Source organism: Malaclemys terrapin, chromosome 1, assembly GCF_027887155.1.
Source record: "Malaclemys terrapin pileata isolate rMalTer1 chromosome 1, rMalTer1.hap1, whole genome shotgun sequence".
NCBI classification, from domain to species: domain Eukaryota; kingdom Metazoa; phylum Chordata; order Testudines; family Emydidae; genus Malaclemys; species Malaclemys terrapin.
The window spans coordinates 15,347,921-15,365,013 of NC_071505.1; the positions used below are offsets into that span (position 1 = coordinate 15,347,921).

Below are 17,093 nucleotides of genomic sequence, written 5' to 3' on the forward strand. Positions count from 1 at the left end.
ACTTTATCCCAGTAACATTAGCACGTGCTAATGCCCAGAACTGTCACCCCCTGCTGATAAGCATTATGGGAGGGATTTGGGTTGGCTAGAGATCCTCTGTACAGGGCACCAAACTAACCCCAAATCTACACTACAAACTTATATCAGTATAACTACATCGCTCAGGAGTGTGAAAAGTCTACAACTCTGAGCAATGCAGTTATCCCCACCCAACCTCCCGGTGTAGACAGCACTATGTGGGCGGGACAGCTTCTCTCACCGACACAGCTACCGCCTCTCGTGGAGGTGGATTAACTATGCTGACGGGAGACTCTCCTGTCGGTGTAGTAGCGTTTTCATTAAACGGCGACAGCTGCACCGCTGTACATGAAGACAAGCCCTAACACTCCATCTTCCTCTTTCAGCGCCTGTGGCCTCTTCAAATGGGAACGCGATGGAATGCTCAAGGTAAGCCTGGGCCAAAGCTCCCTGTTGCACTGTGGGAACTGGGCTGCTTTTGTTAGTGGGTTTTCCCAAGCTTTGCTTTGGCACTAATCTGAGCTGTCTGAGAAGGGGACAGCTTCTCTATTTAAAAAATAGCCAGGGCACAAACCACCACACGCTATGGTAAGATGTAAAGTCTTCCACTCCTCCTGAAGTATCTGTAGTGGAATGATGTGGAGACTGACTTGTCCATATGTTGAATGGTAAAAGGCCCGTGCCATCACTGTACGCCCCCTTATGGCCAGGGATGGTGCTGCAGATGTGCCCAGCATTACTTTCTCCGATTGGTGTCAGTAAATTCACGGGCAAGGGGAAGCCAAACGCTAACAAAATGGAAGGAGCATTTGTAACAGCAGATCATACGGCCTACCTCAGGATGCTGGCTCAGAGCTCCCAAACTGCAAGTCCACAAAGCAGTCTCTGAGCTTGGTCAGGCTGGTCTCTGGGACCCTGAGAGACAGCACGACCACCCATTGCAGCCTACAATGCTTCTAGTCCTCTCGCCTCAGTTCAGCTTCCTTATCCTGTTTAAAGAGGCCAGCCCTAGGGAAAGCCCCCCTGATTACAGCCAGGCTGCTTTGGTTGTGAGCTCCTGCCTGTCCCTGAAAGGGGGTAGTACATTCCGCGTAGACATTAATGCAAATTTACGACGACTTTGTTTTTCCAAGATGTACCTTTAAACCAGTGGTTTTCAACCTTTAGTTATTTGCGGACCCCTAAAACATTTTGAACGGAGGTACAGGTCCCTTTGGAAATTCAACCTGTGGTCCACAGACTCCTACCATAGAAGTCTTAGACTGAAAACCGACTGAACAGAGTTCAGTTACAACTGTTGCATGTGCTCAGCACGGCATTTGACGTGTCAGAAAGGGCACTAAACTGTGGGCTTCTATGGTAACAACAACACTTTCAGGTTTTGACCTGTAGATGGGGTATTCACGTACAGTACTTCTGATTGATCCGAACAATGGAATGCCTTTTCTGGGATCTGAAACTTTATTTTCGTAGTCACCTTTCATGGATCCCTTAGACATAGTCTGAGGACCTCCATGGACCATAGTTTGAAAACCACTGACTTAGACCAACAAAAGCCAGGGAATTCCAGGCTCAGATGGCTGTCCTGTTCTGGTCATTGACAGTTTAAAAATTATACTGTTGTAAACATAAAATATATTGCTGCTTGCTTACAGATAACACTTTAGATTTTTAGGTACTTAAGTTTTTTTTCTGTTTTAACATTTCACTATGCATGCTGTTTTGGAGAAATGTAAGAAGGGAACAGTTCTGATAGTGAAAACAGACTGGTCAGTTTCACTTTTGTGTTTCACAGCCAGTTTCTAGTCCATTTCATTTTCCAAATTCATTTTTTCATGAATGAACATGGTGATGTTGTTTGGATTGAAAAAGCAAGGAGAATGTTAACTAGATGGTTTCCCTTTAACTCACACGGTTTTCGCTAGGCTTTGTAGTGTGCATGTGTAAAATCGTGGTATGGGACTACCAAACCTCCACTTTTATGCCTCAGTATTGTACGTTTCTGTATTTTTTGGCATCCTTAGTTTATTCTTTGCTTTTTGTTGTGTTGGCTCCTTATTTTAACTGGCATGGTGGGAGGTTGCATTTGCAGGATTGTCTGTAGGAACTCTTGAAACATTATGATTTATGTAGCTACTTATTCAGATAATTTAGCCCTCCCATGACTCTTTTGATGATGATACATTGCAGCTGGCTTAGCTTGGATTTAAATCTTCCTTTGTATGTTAATATTTCTAGGAGAAGAAAGGTCCGAAGATTGGTGGAGAAACGCTTTTACCAAGAGGGGAAGAGCAACCCAAATTTCTTAATAACCTTAAGTAATCCACCAGTGATTGTCACAACATACCCCTCATTTTTTGTCTCCGAATTAATCACTTTTTTATCATAAAGCAACTGAGTGCTGGGTTTTGCAACAAACAAGCAGGGCAATCGATTTCTTGGGACAAGGTCTTTCCTCCAGTATACGGATTGGAATGTCCAGCTTTGAACTTTTTAAACCGATTGAAGAAACCTCATGTGAATTTCTTGTTCATGCCCTTCATTCTTAGGAATGTGCTGTTCACAGTATTTAATTTAGGGAAGAGACATCTAGTATCATGGAATCTGAACCACGAAGTGGTTTCCTCTGGATCCTGAAGAGTGTGTAGTGTGTGTGTAGTGTGTAGTGTGTGTGTGTGTGTGTAGTGTGTGTGTGTGTGTGTAGTGTGTGTGTGTGTGTGGAACATTTCATTAGAACTACCCCACCGGACTCGTAAGATGTAAACAATTATGATCTTGGAGAGACCTTTGAAACAGTCTGCAAGTACTTGTAGCATGTCTGTGGTTCATATAGTGGTCCATCATGGGGAACACGTCCATCATGGTGTCTTAATTCTGCTATTCCAGTCCTAGGATGTACTACCTCACATTGTTACAGGGTGCATAAGCAGCAGCATATAGCAGGTTGAACTTATAGAGGTACATGATGTGGCATGACACTTTCCATTGTTTCCAGAAATCCACAGGGCAAATTTCAAGCTGTTTGTGTGAGTTCTTAATGTGTAAAGTTTTCAAAAGGGCCTGAGTGGCATAGGCACTTGACTTTCATCTAAGCCATTCAGGTGCTTTTGAAAGTGGCACCCCCGCCTTCCAGCTGATTGCACCACATGCATGTAGGCTGCCCGGTGTCGACTGATGACCTGTTATCTTTACAACTGCAGACCCAGAACGTGCCAATTATAAAATGGTAAAATTTAAATTCTTTTAATGAATCAGCCAATATTTTGTCAGTGGCTTTAATGAGCAGACAAAGAACAGATTATTTTAGATAGCTTTTAACCCTTTTTCTAGCATTTTAATATTCTTTTTTAATTGATACAAATAGCACAGTCTTTAGGACCCCCTAGGGCCTGACTGTGTGAATCCTTTGTGGGATATTATCTGCTTCACACTGAGCTGCGTGAGCTCCCGAATGCCAGGTCTCCTGCGGAGTTTCCCTAGAAGTACTGGCTGTGTTTGGCAAACGTTACCCTGTTTGACAATCTCCTTGGAAGCAGCCCTGGTTTGTGGCATCAGGGTCCGTCAGATTCCTAAAACCATGAATATATTTGTAGGCGTTCAGACAAACTCCCAGAGACAACGTAAGGTTTGGTTTACACTTAAAAGTTATGTCAGCATAACTACGTTGGTCAGGGGTCCGAAAAAACCATTCCCAGACCAACAGCTGTGTCGATAAACCCCCTAGTGCTGATGCAGCTATGTTAAAGGAAGAGTGCTTCTGTGCGTGTAGCTGTTGTTGTTCGGGGAGATGGTGTTCCTTCACCAACAGAAAATCTGTTGATGTGAAAGCTGCATCTACGCTAGGGAGCTATAGTGACATCTCTATGCCAACATAGGCTCCGTCATGTAGACAAACCCTAATGTGTCCAGTGGACTTCTAGGTTGAAAGCGCTTATATTACCCTTTTTTGCACAAGATACGCAGATGAGGAGTAAGTAATTTGAATTGTAAAGACTTATCTGTACACTCTGCAACCATTAGTGTCCCCAGTTGGTGCTGTTGCCTTTAGTCTTGCCCATCCTATGAGGTTCAGAATCATTGCTTTTAATCCACTGTGTGGAACAGCTGACAAGTGGGTACTGCCATTTATTGACGATTGTAAATATTTAATTGTGACACTTCGGCGTCTCTCGGAATCTTTGTAAATATATTGCACAATAAAGAGCTCCAGGGGTTTAAATGTTACCGTTTGTATTACAATAAATGATAACTCCTGAAGAGCTTTTGTTTTTTGATCAATTCTTTTAGGCAGGTTGACAGCCGCAAGGAGCTAGGCTGGGGAGCCTAGCCCAGCAAGACCAGGTGAAAGGGGACACAGGCTAGCAGAAGTCTGCCTCAGTGGTGTCCCAGCACACCAGGTGTCATCCCAGGGGGTCCAGCCCGTCACAAAGGTGGCTGTACTTTTATACTCTTGGGGAAACAGAATTGCTTCTCCAAACTTCTAGTGTTGCTATCACCATGGTAGGCACATACCTAGGTAGGAATGTTTTAAGAGAGCCAAGAAATGAAATATCTCCGACAGGAGCATTTAATTTCCGCAGTGGTGCTCAGAGCACTAATATTAATTCCCTGTGTACAAATGTGATAGGTATGTGGCACAGCACCATGCTTAACCTGCAGAAGCATTGGACGAGGCCGGGGGAGGGAAGGATCAGGAGGTCTTAGGCACTGGTTTCAGGGTTTGAGTGATAACATCCCATGTCTCAAGGAAGGGCATCAGACAAGAGGTGCCCCAGAGTCCCAGGACTAGAACCAGTGACTAGACTCTGCCTAGATCCAGTTGGCTTGGAAGCATGTGGGACCCAGCAACTGGGTCCACTCACAACAGGCCACTGGGTTAGTGGATCGGTTTGTAACAACCCCAATCCTGCAATCCTTTGTGGCTGCAAAGGATTGTGGGTCACAGCAAGAAATGATGACTGTCAATTTGGTCTGGGTGAGACAGGGGTTAGAAAACCTTGTTCTAGTGCAGTGAGTGGGGCCTGGCAGGCATGAACTCCTTGGTTCTAATTCACCTTGCTATGTGGCCAAGTCCAAGTCACTTAACCTCTGTCTTCCCCTCTCTATGGAGGATAACATACCTCAATCATAGAGGTGTGGTAGGGATTAATTAATATCTGCAAGCACAGAGATTTCTTTGTTTGGACCATGTTATCAGGTATTCAACTGATAAGTCCTGTTAAATCAGCTCGGTAATCATTATAAACATTCATCTAGTGGTATCCTTCAGGGTAAAAGTACTAAGACTCCTATTGACTTCAATGGCCTTTGGATCAGGCCATAAATGATCTGCACCAAAAGGGGTAAGAAATGTTTGCCTTTTTTTGCAACAGTGTTACACTGTTGACTCATATTAACTTGCGATCCATTATGACCCCCAGATCCCTTTCCGCAGTACTCCTTGCTAGGCAGTCATTTCCCATTTTGTATGTGTGCAACTGATTGTTCCTTCCTAAGTGAAGTACTTTGTATTTGTCCTTATTGAATTTAATCCTATTTACTTCAGACCCATTTCTACAGTTTGCTACCCTTCCCAGCTTGGTATCATCCACAAAACGTTATAAGGGTACTCTCTATGCCAGGGGTCGGCACCCTGGTGGGCCGGGCCAGTTTGTTTACCTGCCATGTTGGCAGGTTCGGCCGATTGCGGCTCCAACTGGCCGTGGTTCGCTGTCCCAGGCCAATGGGGGCTGCGGGAAGCGGCGCGGGCTGAAGAATGTGCTGGCCCCGGCTTCCCGCCGCTCCCATTGGCCTGAGACGGCGAACTGTGGCCAGTGGGAGCTGCGATCGGCTGAACCCTCCGGACACAGCAGGTAAACAAACTGGCCCGGCCCGCCAGGGTGCTTACCCTGGCAAGCCGCGTGCCAGAGGTTGTCGACCCCTGCTCTATGCCATTATCTAAATCATCGATAATGATATTGAAGAGAACTGGATCCAGAACTGATCCCTGCGGGACCCCACTCGATATGTCCTTCCAGCTTGAGTGTGAACCACTGATAACTACTCTCTGGGAATGGTTTTCCAATCAGTTATGCACCCACCTTATAATAGCTTCATCTAGGTTGTATTTCCCTAGTTTGTTTATGAGAAGGTCATGCAAGACCGTATCAAATGCCTTACTAAAGTCAAGATATGCCACATCTACCGCTTCCCCCTATCCACAAGGCTTGTTACCCTGTCAAAGAAAGCTATCAGGTTGGTTTGTCATGATTGATTCTTCACAAATCCATGCTGACTGTTACTTATCACCTTATTTTCTTCTAGGTGTCTGCAAATTGATTGCTTAATTATTTGCTCTATTATCTTTCTGGGTACTGAAGGGTTATCCTTTTCCCCCTTTTTATTGATTGGCACTATATTTGCCCTTTTCCAGTCCTCTAGAATCTCTCCTGTCTTCCATGACGTTTTGAAGATAATCGCTAAATGCCTCAGATATCTTCTCAGTCACTCCTTGAGTATTCTAGGATGCATTTCATCAGGACCTGGTGACTTGAAGACATTTAACTTGTCTAAGTAATTTTTAACTTGTTCTTTCCCTATTTTAGCCTCTGATCTTACCTCATTTTCACTGGCATTCACTATGTTACACATCCAATTGCTACTAACTTTTATGGTGAAAACCGAAACACAAAAGTCATGTAGCACTTCTGCCATTTCCACATTTTTTGTTGGTTTTTTTCCACCTCATTGAGTAAGTGGCCTACCCTGTCCTTGGTCTTCCTCTTGCTTGTAATGCATGTGTAGAATATTTTCTTGTTACCCTTTATGTCTCTAGCTAATTTGATCTCCTTGTGTGCCTTCGCCTTTCTTATTTTGTTCCTACACACTTGCGTTATTTGTTTATATTCATCCTTTGTAATTTGACGTGGTTTCCACTTTTGGGGGACTCTTTTTGAGTTTCAGATAGTTGAAGATCTCCTGGTTAAGGCAAGGTGGTCTCTTGCCATACTTCCTATCTTTCTTATGCAGTGGGATAGTTTGCTCTTGTGACCTTAATAATGTCTGTTTGAAAAACTGCCAACTCTCTTGAACTGTTTAGACTTGCTTATCATGGGCTCTTATCTACCAACTCCCTGAATTTGCTAAAGTCTGTCCTCTTGAAATCTATAATCTTCATTCTGCTGTTTTCCCTCCTAATAGTACTATGGACATGATCTTTGTCATAAGGCAGGTCCAGGAAAAAAGTTTAGAGGAGAATATGGATCTGTATGCAGTTTTTATTGACTCGATCAAAGCTTTTGATACGGTCAACTGAGAGGGTCTATGGGCTATAAACTGGGCTGCCCAAGAAGGTTCATACAAATCATCCGTCTTTTCCATGACCACATGACAGTGCAAGTACTGTCCAATGGTGACTCTTCTGACGTATTTGAAATCTCAAATGGAGTGAAGTAAGGCTGTGTACTTGCTCCAGTGCTGTTCAACGTGTTCTTCGCCTGTATCCTCAGTCATGCCACAAGGGACTTGGAATGGGGGATACATATCCGCTACTGACTCGATGCCTCCCTCTGATCTTCAAAGACTCAATGCAAAGACCAAGATGCTACGACCAAGACTTCTCATCAAGGCACTTTTTGAAGATGACTGTGCCTTGATGGCCCATAGACAGGTCTTTGTTGATAGGTTTTCTGAAGCATCCCAGCTCTTTGGCCTCACCATCAGTTTCAGGAAGACAGAGGTCTTGTTCCAACCTGCACCTCATTCCAATGCCCCAGCACCAGCCATCTCCATCCAAGGCACACAGCTGAAAAATGTGAATCAGTTCAAGTATTTGGACAGTACCATCTCTAGTGCCAGTTCCCTTAATAAGGAAATCGCCTCCAGAATTAGTAAAGACAGCCAGGCCCTTCGCCAACTCCAAACACAAGTCCAACAACACAACATTCATCTCTCCACCAAATTGAAGATCTACAGTGCAGTGGTTCTAACATCTCTCCTGTATGGTTCTGAGATGTGAACTCTTTATAGTCGGCACATTAAACAGCTTGAGCAATTTCACATGTGCTCCCTCCGTTCAATAATGGGCATTTGCTGTCAGGCCAGAGTGACCAATATTAAGGTCCTTGAGAGAGCAAACACAACCAGCATTGAGGAAATGTTATTGAGAGCACAACTTAGATTGAACCGGACATGTCCTCAGAATGGAAGACCACTGTCTCCCAAAACAGATCTGGTATGGGGAGCTCAGTCAGGGCCAAAGAAAGAAGGGTCGTCCGCATAAGCACTTCAAATATAACCTGAAGAGCAGTCTCCATTGGGCTGGCATCAATCTCAAAGAACTCGAGCAAATGGCTCAGAACAGGACTCACTGGCAGTATCTGACCAGATCAGCATCTAACAGGTTTGAGCGTGATCGACAAAATCATCTCCAGACTGCACGTGAAAGGTGCCACAGAGCTGCATCATCAAACGTCATAGACCTGGACTTCCCATGCCCTCCGTGCAGCTGACTCTGCATCAGGGATCGAACATTGGAATCATATGCATAGCCAGAGATGAGAATTGCGACAATATCATCATCATCCGTGATGGACTACCAACAGCTGTTTTCCCTCCTACTATTCCTTAGAATCATGAACTCTATCATTTCATAGAATCATAGGACTGGAAGGGAACTCGAGAGGTCATCTAATCCAGTCGCCTACACTCATGGCAGGACTACGTATTACCTAGAGCATCCCTGACAGGTGTTTGTCTAACCTGCTCTTAAAAATCTCCAACGATGGAGATTCCACAAGGCAATCTATTCCACTGCTTAACCACCCTGACAGTTAGGAAGTTTTTCCTAATGCCCATCCTAAACCTCCCTTGCTGCAATTTAAGCCCATCCCTTCTTGTCCTATCCTCAGAGGTTAAGAACAATTTTTCTCCCCTCCTCTTTGTAACATACTTGAAAACTGTTATCATATCCTCTCTCAGACTTCTCTTTCCCAGATTTCATGATCCCTTTCACCCAAGCTGCCTTCCACTTTCAAATTCTCAACCAATTCTGCCCTATTTGTCAAAATAAAATCTAGAACAGCCTCTCTCCTAGTGACTTTCTCCATCTTCTGAAATAAAAAATGGTCTTCAATACATTCCAGTAACTTGGTGGATAATCTGTGCCCTGCTGTGTTATTTTCCCAACAGATGTCTGGGTAGCTGAAGTCCCCCATCACCACCAAGTCCTGCGCTTTGAATGATTTTGTTAGTTGTTTAAAAAAGTCTCATCCAGCTTCTTCTTTCTGGTTAGGCAGTCTGTAGTAGACCCCTACAATGACATCACTCTTGTTTTTACCCCTTTTAACCTTACCCAGAGATTGTCAACAAGTCTGTCTCCTATTTCCATCTCAATCCCAGTCCAAGTGTGTACATTTTTTATATGTAAGGCAACACCTCCTCCCTTTTTCCCCTGTCTATCCTTCCTGAGCAAGCTGTACCCTTCTATACCAATATTCCAGTCATGTGTATTATCCCACCAAGTCTCTGTGATGCCAACTATGTCTTAATAGTTCTGTTCATTAACGAGCATTTCTAGTTCTTTCTGCTTATTTCCCATATTTCTCGCATTAATATACAGACATCAAAGATACTGGTTTGATTTCCCTCCTACGTTCCCTGTTGTCTCTCCCTTATCCCTGCTATAATGGCCAATGCTCCCGCTAGATTCCAACCCTTCTCCCAGGTCTTCATGTTTTTGACTTACCTGTGGGCTTTTGCCACCTGCCCCCATTGAACCTAGTCTAAAGCTCTCCTCACTAGGTTAGCCAGTCTGTATCCAAATGTGCTCTTCCCCTTCCTCGATAGGTGCATCCCATCTCTGCTTAGCAGCCCTTCTTCCTTGAGCAGCATCCCGTGGTCAAGGAAACTGAAGCCCACCATCCTCGCAGCAGCCTCCGACTGCCAGAAGATGGGCGGGGAAGACAGGGATGGCTCACTCCAACTGCCCCATTCTGTCCCCCTACCCCCCCCCCCAAAGCCCTGGTACTGGCCACTCTTAGAAACTGGCTAGATGGACCTAGTATGGCAGTTCTTATTTGCTTCTACTCTGATGTATTAATTTTGGCCACATGTCAGTCAAATCATTGGACTAAATAAACTGCAATTCTGAATATGAAAAACGTACTCTATGATGAGGGCATTATTTGGATTTGGAGCGCCAGCTAATAGATCACCTGGTACTGGAATTCCTAGCTAGGAAATGTTTACCCGGCCATGGGATTATTTCTTTTTTTCCAGATGCAAACCGCCAAGTATGCATATCAAAAGGGATGGGAGCGGTTCAAGCCCTTTTATAATACCTCATATCTAATCAAACTTGTTTTAATAGATGGGCTAAACATTTCTTCCCTTCAAACTTCATCTCCCCTTTGGAGCATTAGTTGAAAAGAAAAACCTGCGCTGCTGAAACGAATCTTCTTACCTGGCCCTTTACAAATGCTTTGGAAAAAAATGAAACCTTTCACATTTTAACTTTCTGCTGCAATCAGTTCAGTCTCATTAACTATTAAGTAAAAACAGTTTAATGACCATTTAATACAATTTTGAAAACAGTAGCTAAAGCACCTTCATTTTTCTTTGTTTTTCAATTCAAGATTATATGAAACTACAGCAATTATAGCTCAGATTTGTAATCGAAGTGCCAACCTGGCATTACAGGCACTGAAGCATTCAACCTGCAGCAAGTTTCCATAACAGGCTTTCTAGCCAAATGAACGGTATCTCATTTTAGTGCTTGGCTGAGGTTGTTTTAGTGATTCATTTCAATGCAAGGGCTGGAAGGCAGCTCTTTTAACCTGTTTACAGCTTGGTACCCACACAAAACTTTCCTGAAATCGTGCTACTGGAGTCATTTTCTTTATTTTAAAATCAAGTGCTAGTTTCCACACAAAGGTGGGTGTGGTGGAGGAATGCCCTGGAAAATGCAGTAATACTTGTGCATTGGCATATAATCACTGCACTGACAGTGGAGCAGCAAGTGGCAGTCACGCTGTGTAAACATGCAATGCCGGATTGCTACCTGTCAGGGGGAAGTCATTTTGGAGTGGGAAATTCCACTGTGGGGGCAGTTGTCATGCAAGTGTGCAGGGCCATTAATCGTCTCCTGCTATGCAGGACTGTGACTCTTGGCAATGTGTAGGATCTAGTGGATGGCTTTGCAGCTATGGGGTTCCCGTACTGTGGTGGAGTAACAGACATCATGCATATCCCTATTTTGGCCCCAGAACACCTTGCCACGGAGTACATCAACAAAAAGGGCTAATTTCCCAAGGTTTCTTGTCTCTTCCCCCATCTATGCTGAAGGCAACAAGAACGCTGGAGCTGAGGAGACTGGTCCCCAGGCTAACAGAGAGATCCTGTGTATGAAAGACTATAACCAACTCACGGTGACCAGATGTCCCGATTTTATAGGGACAGTCCTGATTTTTGGGTCTTTTTTTTTTATATAGGCTCTTATTACCCCCAACCCCTGTTCCGATTTTTCACATTTGCTGTCTGGTCACCCTAAACCAACTTGCAGTATCCAGAGGGATGAGTAAAACTGCTTAGTCTAGATATTGCCTAGGGTTGAGAATTTAGACTGCATGCTTATCTTTTATTTTCTTTTGGTAACTACTCTGATTTTTGCATGTCACTTATAATCACTTAAAATCTATCTTTTGTAATCAATAAACTTATTCTCATGTTTATTCTTACCAGTGAGTTTGACTGAAGTGTTTGTTGAAATCTGCTCAGGTTTCAAAGGCATGTCCACTTTCCATTGGTGAAGTGGTGAACCAATTAATAAACGCGCATTGCTCAAGAAAGGGTCCTGAGCAGTGCAAGATGGTATATTCTGGTGGTATGAGGTTGGGAGCTGGGACTATTTGGCTGGTGTCTTTCTGTGTGTGATTTGTGAGTGGCTGTGGGAGCATTCATGCAATCTAGCTGGGTGTGGGGCTCCACATATGGTTGTAATGAGTGGTAACAGCACCTGGAGGGGTTTGTTGCTTGTCACCAGTAAGATATTATGAGTGACAACCCAGATTAGTGAGTTAAAGGGGCAGAGTGGTCCCACAGTCCAGGTTGCACCCCAGGGATCCCATCACACCTCTGTTTGCCCAGATTGAATGTAATTAGATCATGATCACTGGTCTTTAGGCAGCCACCAACTTCCAATCCAGTGATTAAATCATCTTTATCTGGGGCGGCTCTAGCCTTTTTGCCGCACCAAGCACGGCAGGCAGGGCACCCCCCGCGGCTTGTCGGCCCAGGCACATGCTTGGAGCGCTGATGCCTGGAGCCGCTGCTGATATTTATCCATCATAATGAAGTGCAAAATGTGATAACTTTTATGTTAGAAAATAATCTATAATTTTTAGAAACTCTAATGATGTTTTACTATTGGCTGTATGAGACCTCCAGCAGTTGTCTCTCAAAATGAAGTCCCGCATAAGAACAGTTTTATCTCCAGAGTTCAGCAAGGTCTTTAAAGAGTAACTCATCCTGTTCTCTGGTTTGATTCGGTCGTCTGTAACAGACCCCACCACAGTATCCCCTCCAGGGCTTTGTTAGCACATTGATCCATATGCATTTGAGTTCCTGTGGCTCTGCGTTATCAGTTTTTAAACAGGTAATCGTCTGTTTAATGTAGAATGTCAAACCACCCACCCCCTTTTGCCCACGCTTTCCTTCTTGACTAGGGTAGGGGGATTTATAACATTCCCATTATGACAGGTTGTACCCCTCGGGTGCAGTCTGGGAGCCGTTGGAACAGCTGTGCCCCCTAACAATTCAGCTGGGTTGGCCACTCACACTGCTTTGCTGATGATACAGCCAGCCTCCCAGGCCTTCTTATCACCCAACATGACAGCAGATGGCGCCACACACCCAACGGAGTCACCTTCATGCTTTACCTAAGCCACTCATGGACCGGCAGTGGAGGCCTCAGCCAATTTCCCAGCTCCCCAACCTTACCCTTTTACTGGAGTATAAACCCAGAATTATGCCATCTTGCACTGCACAGGGATCTATACGGTGCAAGCTCATTGATTAATCGGCTTACCCCTTGATGTGTGGAAGATATGCACCAAGCCTGAGTTCATTGAGCTGATATTTTCCAAACACTTCACTCAAAAACCCACTGGTTACGATAAAACAAGTTTATTAACTACAGAAAGATGCATTTTAAGTGAGTATAAGTTATAACAAACAGATCAAAGCAGGTTACCTAGGAAATAAAACAAAATGGCAAACTAAGACGTATACAAACTAGATAGGGTTTGAATCAGCAATATCTCACCCTGACTGATGCTAGAAGCCAGCTTACAGATTATTGAGGCCCAGGCTGCATTTGCTGTGTAGCCTGGGTCCCCCTCCCCCATTCCAAGTCCTTTGTCTTCCCGAGGTTCTTTCAGGTGTTGAGTTGTGGGGAAGTGAAGACAAGTTATGATGTCACTCCCCATCTTTTTATAGATTCTTCCAGCTTGCTGGAAAGTCCATGCATATGACGTGGGGGGGGTCCAGCCTCCATTGGCCAAACATTCTCCATTGCCTACATGCGCCCTCTGAGGAAACTTGCTTATACGGAGTTCCTGTGTTCAGGGCTGGCTCCAGGGTTTTGGCCGCCCCAAGCAGCCAAAAAAAAAAAAAGCTGCGATCGCGATCTTTGGCGGCAATTTGGCGGAAGGTCCTTCGCGCCGAGCGGGAGTGAAGGACCGTCCGCTGAATTGCCACCAAATAGCTGGACCTGCCGCCCCTCTCCAGAGTGGCCGCCCCAAGCACTTGCTTGCCAAGCTGGTGCCTGGAGCCCGCCCTGCCTGTGTTAGTGGATTCTTCCCTCGATGGGTGTTGATGACAGCAATTAACACTGTCTGGCTACTCCATTGTTGTACCTGAAAGGCTGCTTTTGGGTGTTTCCAGCCTCACATCGTACCTTAGTAACTTACACATAGCAAGGTTTCATAACTTCACATGCAATGATAACACATACAGTTCAACGAGATATTGATGTTTAGCAGATCAAGACTTTTAGAATGATACCTCACAAGGCATGCTTTGTACAAAACATATCCTAATTATATAACAGTGGTGGATCTGGCATTCAAACCCCCTGCTTAGCAAGTGCAGTTCAGTTGACGGTGACCAGCACTTAATTTGTAATGAAAGAGGTGCTGGAGCTGAAGCAATTAGGTGCCAGGGCTCAAGTAAGTTTTTTACTTTCATAGCTGATGTGGCAAACCCAGAGCTCCCGTGGCTATGAACTGCCAAGCCTGGATATGCTGGGCTCAGCCCTGGTAAGCCCTAGAACAAACTAAGCACTGAGTGTGACCCCCTCAATAAGGAGAGGCTAAGTACAGTTCTGCTGCCCTTTACTCATACAATAAGGATAACAACATTTTATTACCCACGCATTACTTTTTGCTATGACCTTTTGAGATCATGTTGTCAGTTTTCATAAGTTAAGCAGGACTGGGTAAGAGAAGTATTTGGATGGAAACCCTGGTAAGAAAAACCTAAGATGCAACAATCCTGATGGAAGTGGTGGTAGGTCAGCAGATGACCTTTCCTCTGAGTCTGTAAGGAGCTGAAACCTTTGCATTATGTTCAGAGAAAGATTGTGCTTCTGAAGTTGTTGTCTCTTAAATATGACTTAAAATGGACCAACTGTAGCTGAGTAGGAGTGTTTGCCCAATTAAAATTTGTTCAAAACATTACGTTTATCACAGTCTGCTTACCCTGTCGTTTCAATAGGACTAGATACTGTCCACTTCTTATCCAAAAACGTTCTGTATTGTTAAACGGTTGTGGTGTTTCAAAGGTCTTACATTTCAGTAGTGGGTGAAATAATTCCTATATGTAGGGTGACCAGACAGCAAGTGTGAAAAATTGGGACAGGGGTGGGGGGTAATAGGAGCCTATATAAGAAAAAGACCCAAAAATCGGGACTGTCCCTATAAAATTGGGACATCTGGTCACCCTACCTGTATGTTACTAGTTATTATTCAGATTATAGTAGTTCCCAGATGCCCTGAACAAGACAAAGGTCCCTTAGTTGTAGGTAGTTTACATACACTTAGTCAGACAGAATCCCTTCCTCACAATCTAAAAATAACACAAGACCCAACAAATAAATGTAACAATAAATAGGATGGAATGGAGGAGAAAGGAGGAGAGAAATGGTAATAAAGTCACTCGATAACATAGACCAATGATGTGATAATACTTTCTATAGGATTTTGGATTCCCTCTGGATGAAAGAAGCTATGTATATTCTCTCTCCTAGTTTGCCTCAGTATGAAAATCCCCTGTAAGGATTAGTTATCCTAGAACGTTTTATCCCATTTTTATTTTTAAGATAATGAACTAATATAGTATTTGCAAACAATCAGTTCCATTTTCCTCATGCCCCAGGGGATGTTGAAAGATCTGGAAGTATAATAAGTATAGAGCTGAGCAAATGAGTGATCAAAGGATTTTAACTTCTTTTTCTCTTCATAAATTGTCTCTGAACAGCTCATGATTTTCTGAAATGTATTCATTATTCAGTCAGTAATTTCTGCAAGTGATTCTTGATTCATAGATTGTGCTGGAGTATTGTATCTGATATGGAAAAGTAGAACTGTGTTGGTTAGGTTTTATTGAGCACATAAGTCAGTTGCAGGGCCGGCGCAACCCATTAGGCAACCTAGGCAGTTGCCTAGGACGCTGCGATTTGGTGGGCAGCGACCGCGGTGGTATTTCCGCGGCAGGACCTTCCGCCGCCTCTGTGGGGGGGCGGCATTTTGGGGCGGCGGAAAAGCTGGCGGCGCTCCTGGTCAGTTGGTATGATGCTTTTCCCTTCAGCTCTTAGGCCTATTTTAGCTAACGTATAAAAGTCTAGTATAGACTGTTACCCGGGGTTCTTTCAACCCAAAGCTCTAGGTAACTTTACTCTGTGCGAGGAGGTGTCAGGAAATAAATCAGGGGAGACACAGCCGTCCAACCGATAGATAGCTGGCACAAACAGGACAACACAAGAGTGCTTTCACTTAAAGCTAAACTTTACTAGTCTCAAGCACTTACACACGTCCGCAACAAGATTAGTAAAACACCCCCAACCCTTGATAATTACCGAAACTGAGTGTGGCTTTCGAGTGACACAGCGGCAGCCCGTCTGCCACTGGGGAACACAAGATGCATCCAGAGGGAGAGACCAGTCCTGAAGAGTCTCCCCCAAAGGAGAGTCCCACCTATCTCAAGCGTTTCCCCCTTATTTATACATTAGTAATACAAATGACATGTTCCTTAAAGAAACCTTGTTAAGTAAGCAGTTTCAAGCAAGAGGTTCCTTCTGATTATTGATTAACCAGGTGTGGATTTTTCCAGAACTTGCAGCCTTGAGACGTCAATAGACATTCCTGGGGCATATCCTACTCTTTTAAAATGCATGTATCAGCAACTTCAACACAATCCTTATCAGGAAGGACGCGGGGTCAAGCTACTCTTTCTGTGGCACCCCAAAAACCCCTCCCGTCCTGCCTTGGTCAAGCTGCATGGCCACTTTACAGCCTGCTGACTAGGTTGCTTTTTAACAATAAGCCATAGTGATTTCAAGCACTTTACTGGTTTGCCAAAGTCTCCCCGTACAAGACAAAGTCCACTGCCCTTAACACATGCTAAATTGGTCGATAGAGCTGAGCCACATACGGAATTTCTGTTCCCTGTGAAATTACAAGATTTCAAAATTTGATTTAGTCCCAAATCAAGATAAAATGTCAAAATGTTTTTATGAAACAAAATATTCCAGAATATTTCATTTCAACCATATGGAAACAGTTTGTTTCGACTTTTATGTTAATAAATCCAAACAGTTAAGTCAAAATGAAATGTATTGTATTTAAGTCAAAATGAAATGTATTTAGCAAAAAAACTATTCTGACCATATCCAAACGTTAAGAAAATTTCGACACAATCGTTACATTCCTGTGATATGTTTCCATTTTGTCAAATTAGCATTTTCCGATGGAAATGGCTCCTGAAAATTTTCTGTCAGCTCTAGTGGTTTGAAGACGGCTGAGTTAAAGACCGGGCTAAAC

General features: G+C 43.9%; 1 protein-coding gene and 1 pseudogene across 2 annotated transcripts in view; one reads left to right on the forward strand and one right to left on the reverse strand.

The window, feature by feature from the left end:
* The window catches only part of MCM10 (minichromosome maintenance 10 replication initiation factor), a 35,038-nt gene extending 30,796 nt beyond the window's left edge, over positions 1-4,242 (forward strand). Inside the window, exons 19-21 of one of the 2 annotated variants that reach the window (XM_054016646.1) lie at positions 405-447; positions 2,257-2,683; positions 2,723-4,242. In XM_054016646.1, coding sequence (XP_053872621.1) covers positions 405-447; positions 2,257-2,340 — 127 coding nt within the window. In that variant the 3' untranslated portion in view covers positions 2,341-2,683; positions 2,723-4,242. The remainder of the gene's footprint in view (positions 1-404; positions 448-2,256; positions 2,684-2,722) is intronic. The other variant, XM_054016640.1, reaches the window with a different exon arrangement.
* Positions 1-17,093, reverse strand: part of LOC128830348 (phytanoyl-CoA dioxygenase, peroxisomal-like) — a 57,626-nt pseudogene that overhangs the window by 27,151 nt on the left and 13,382 nt on the right.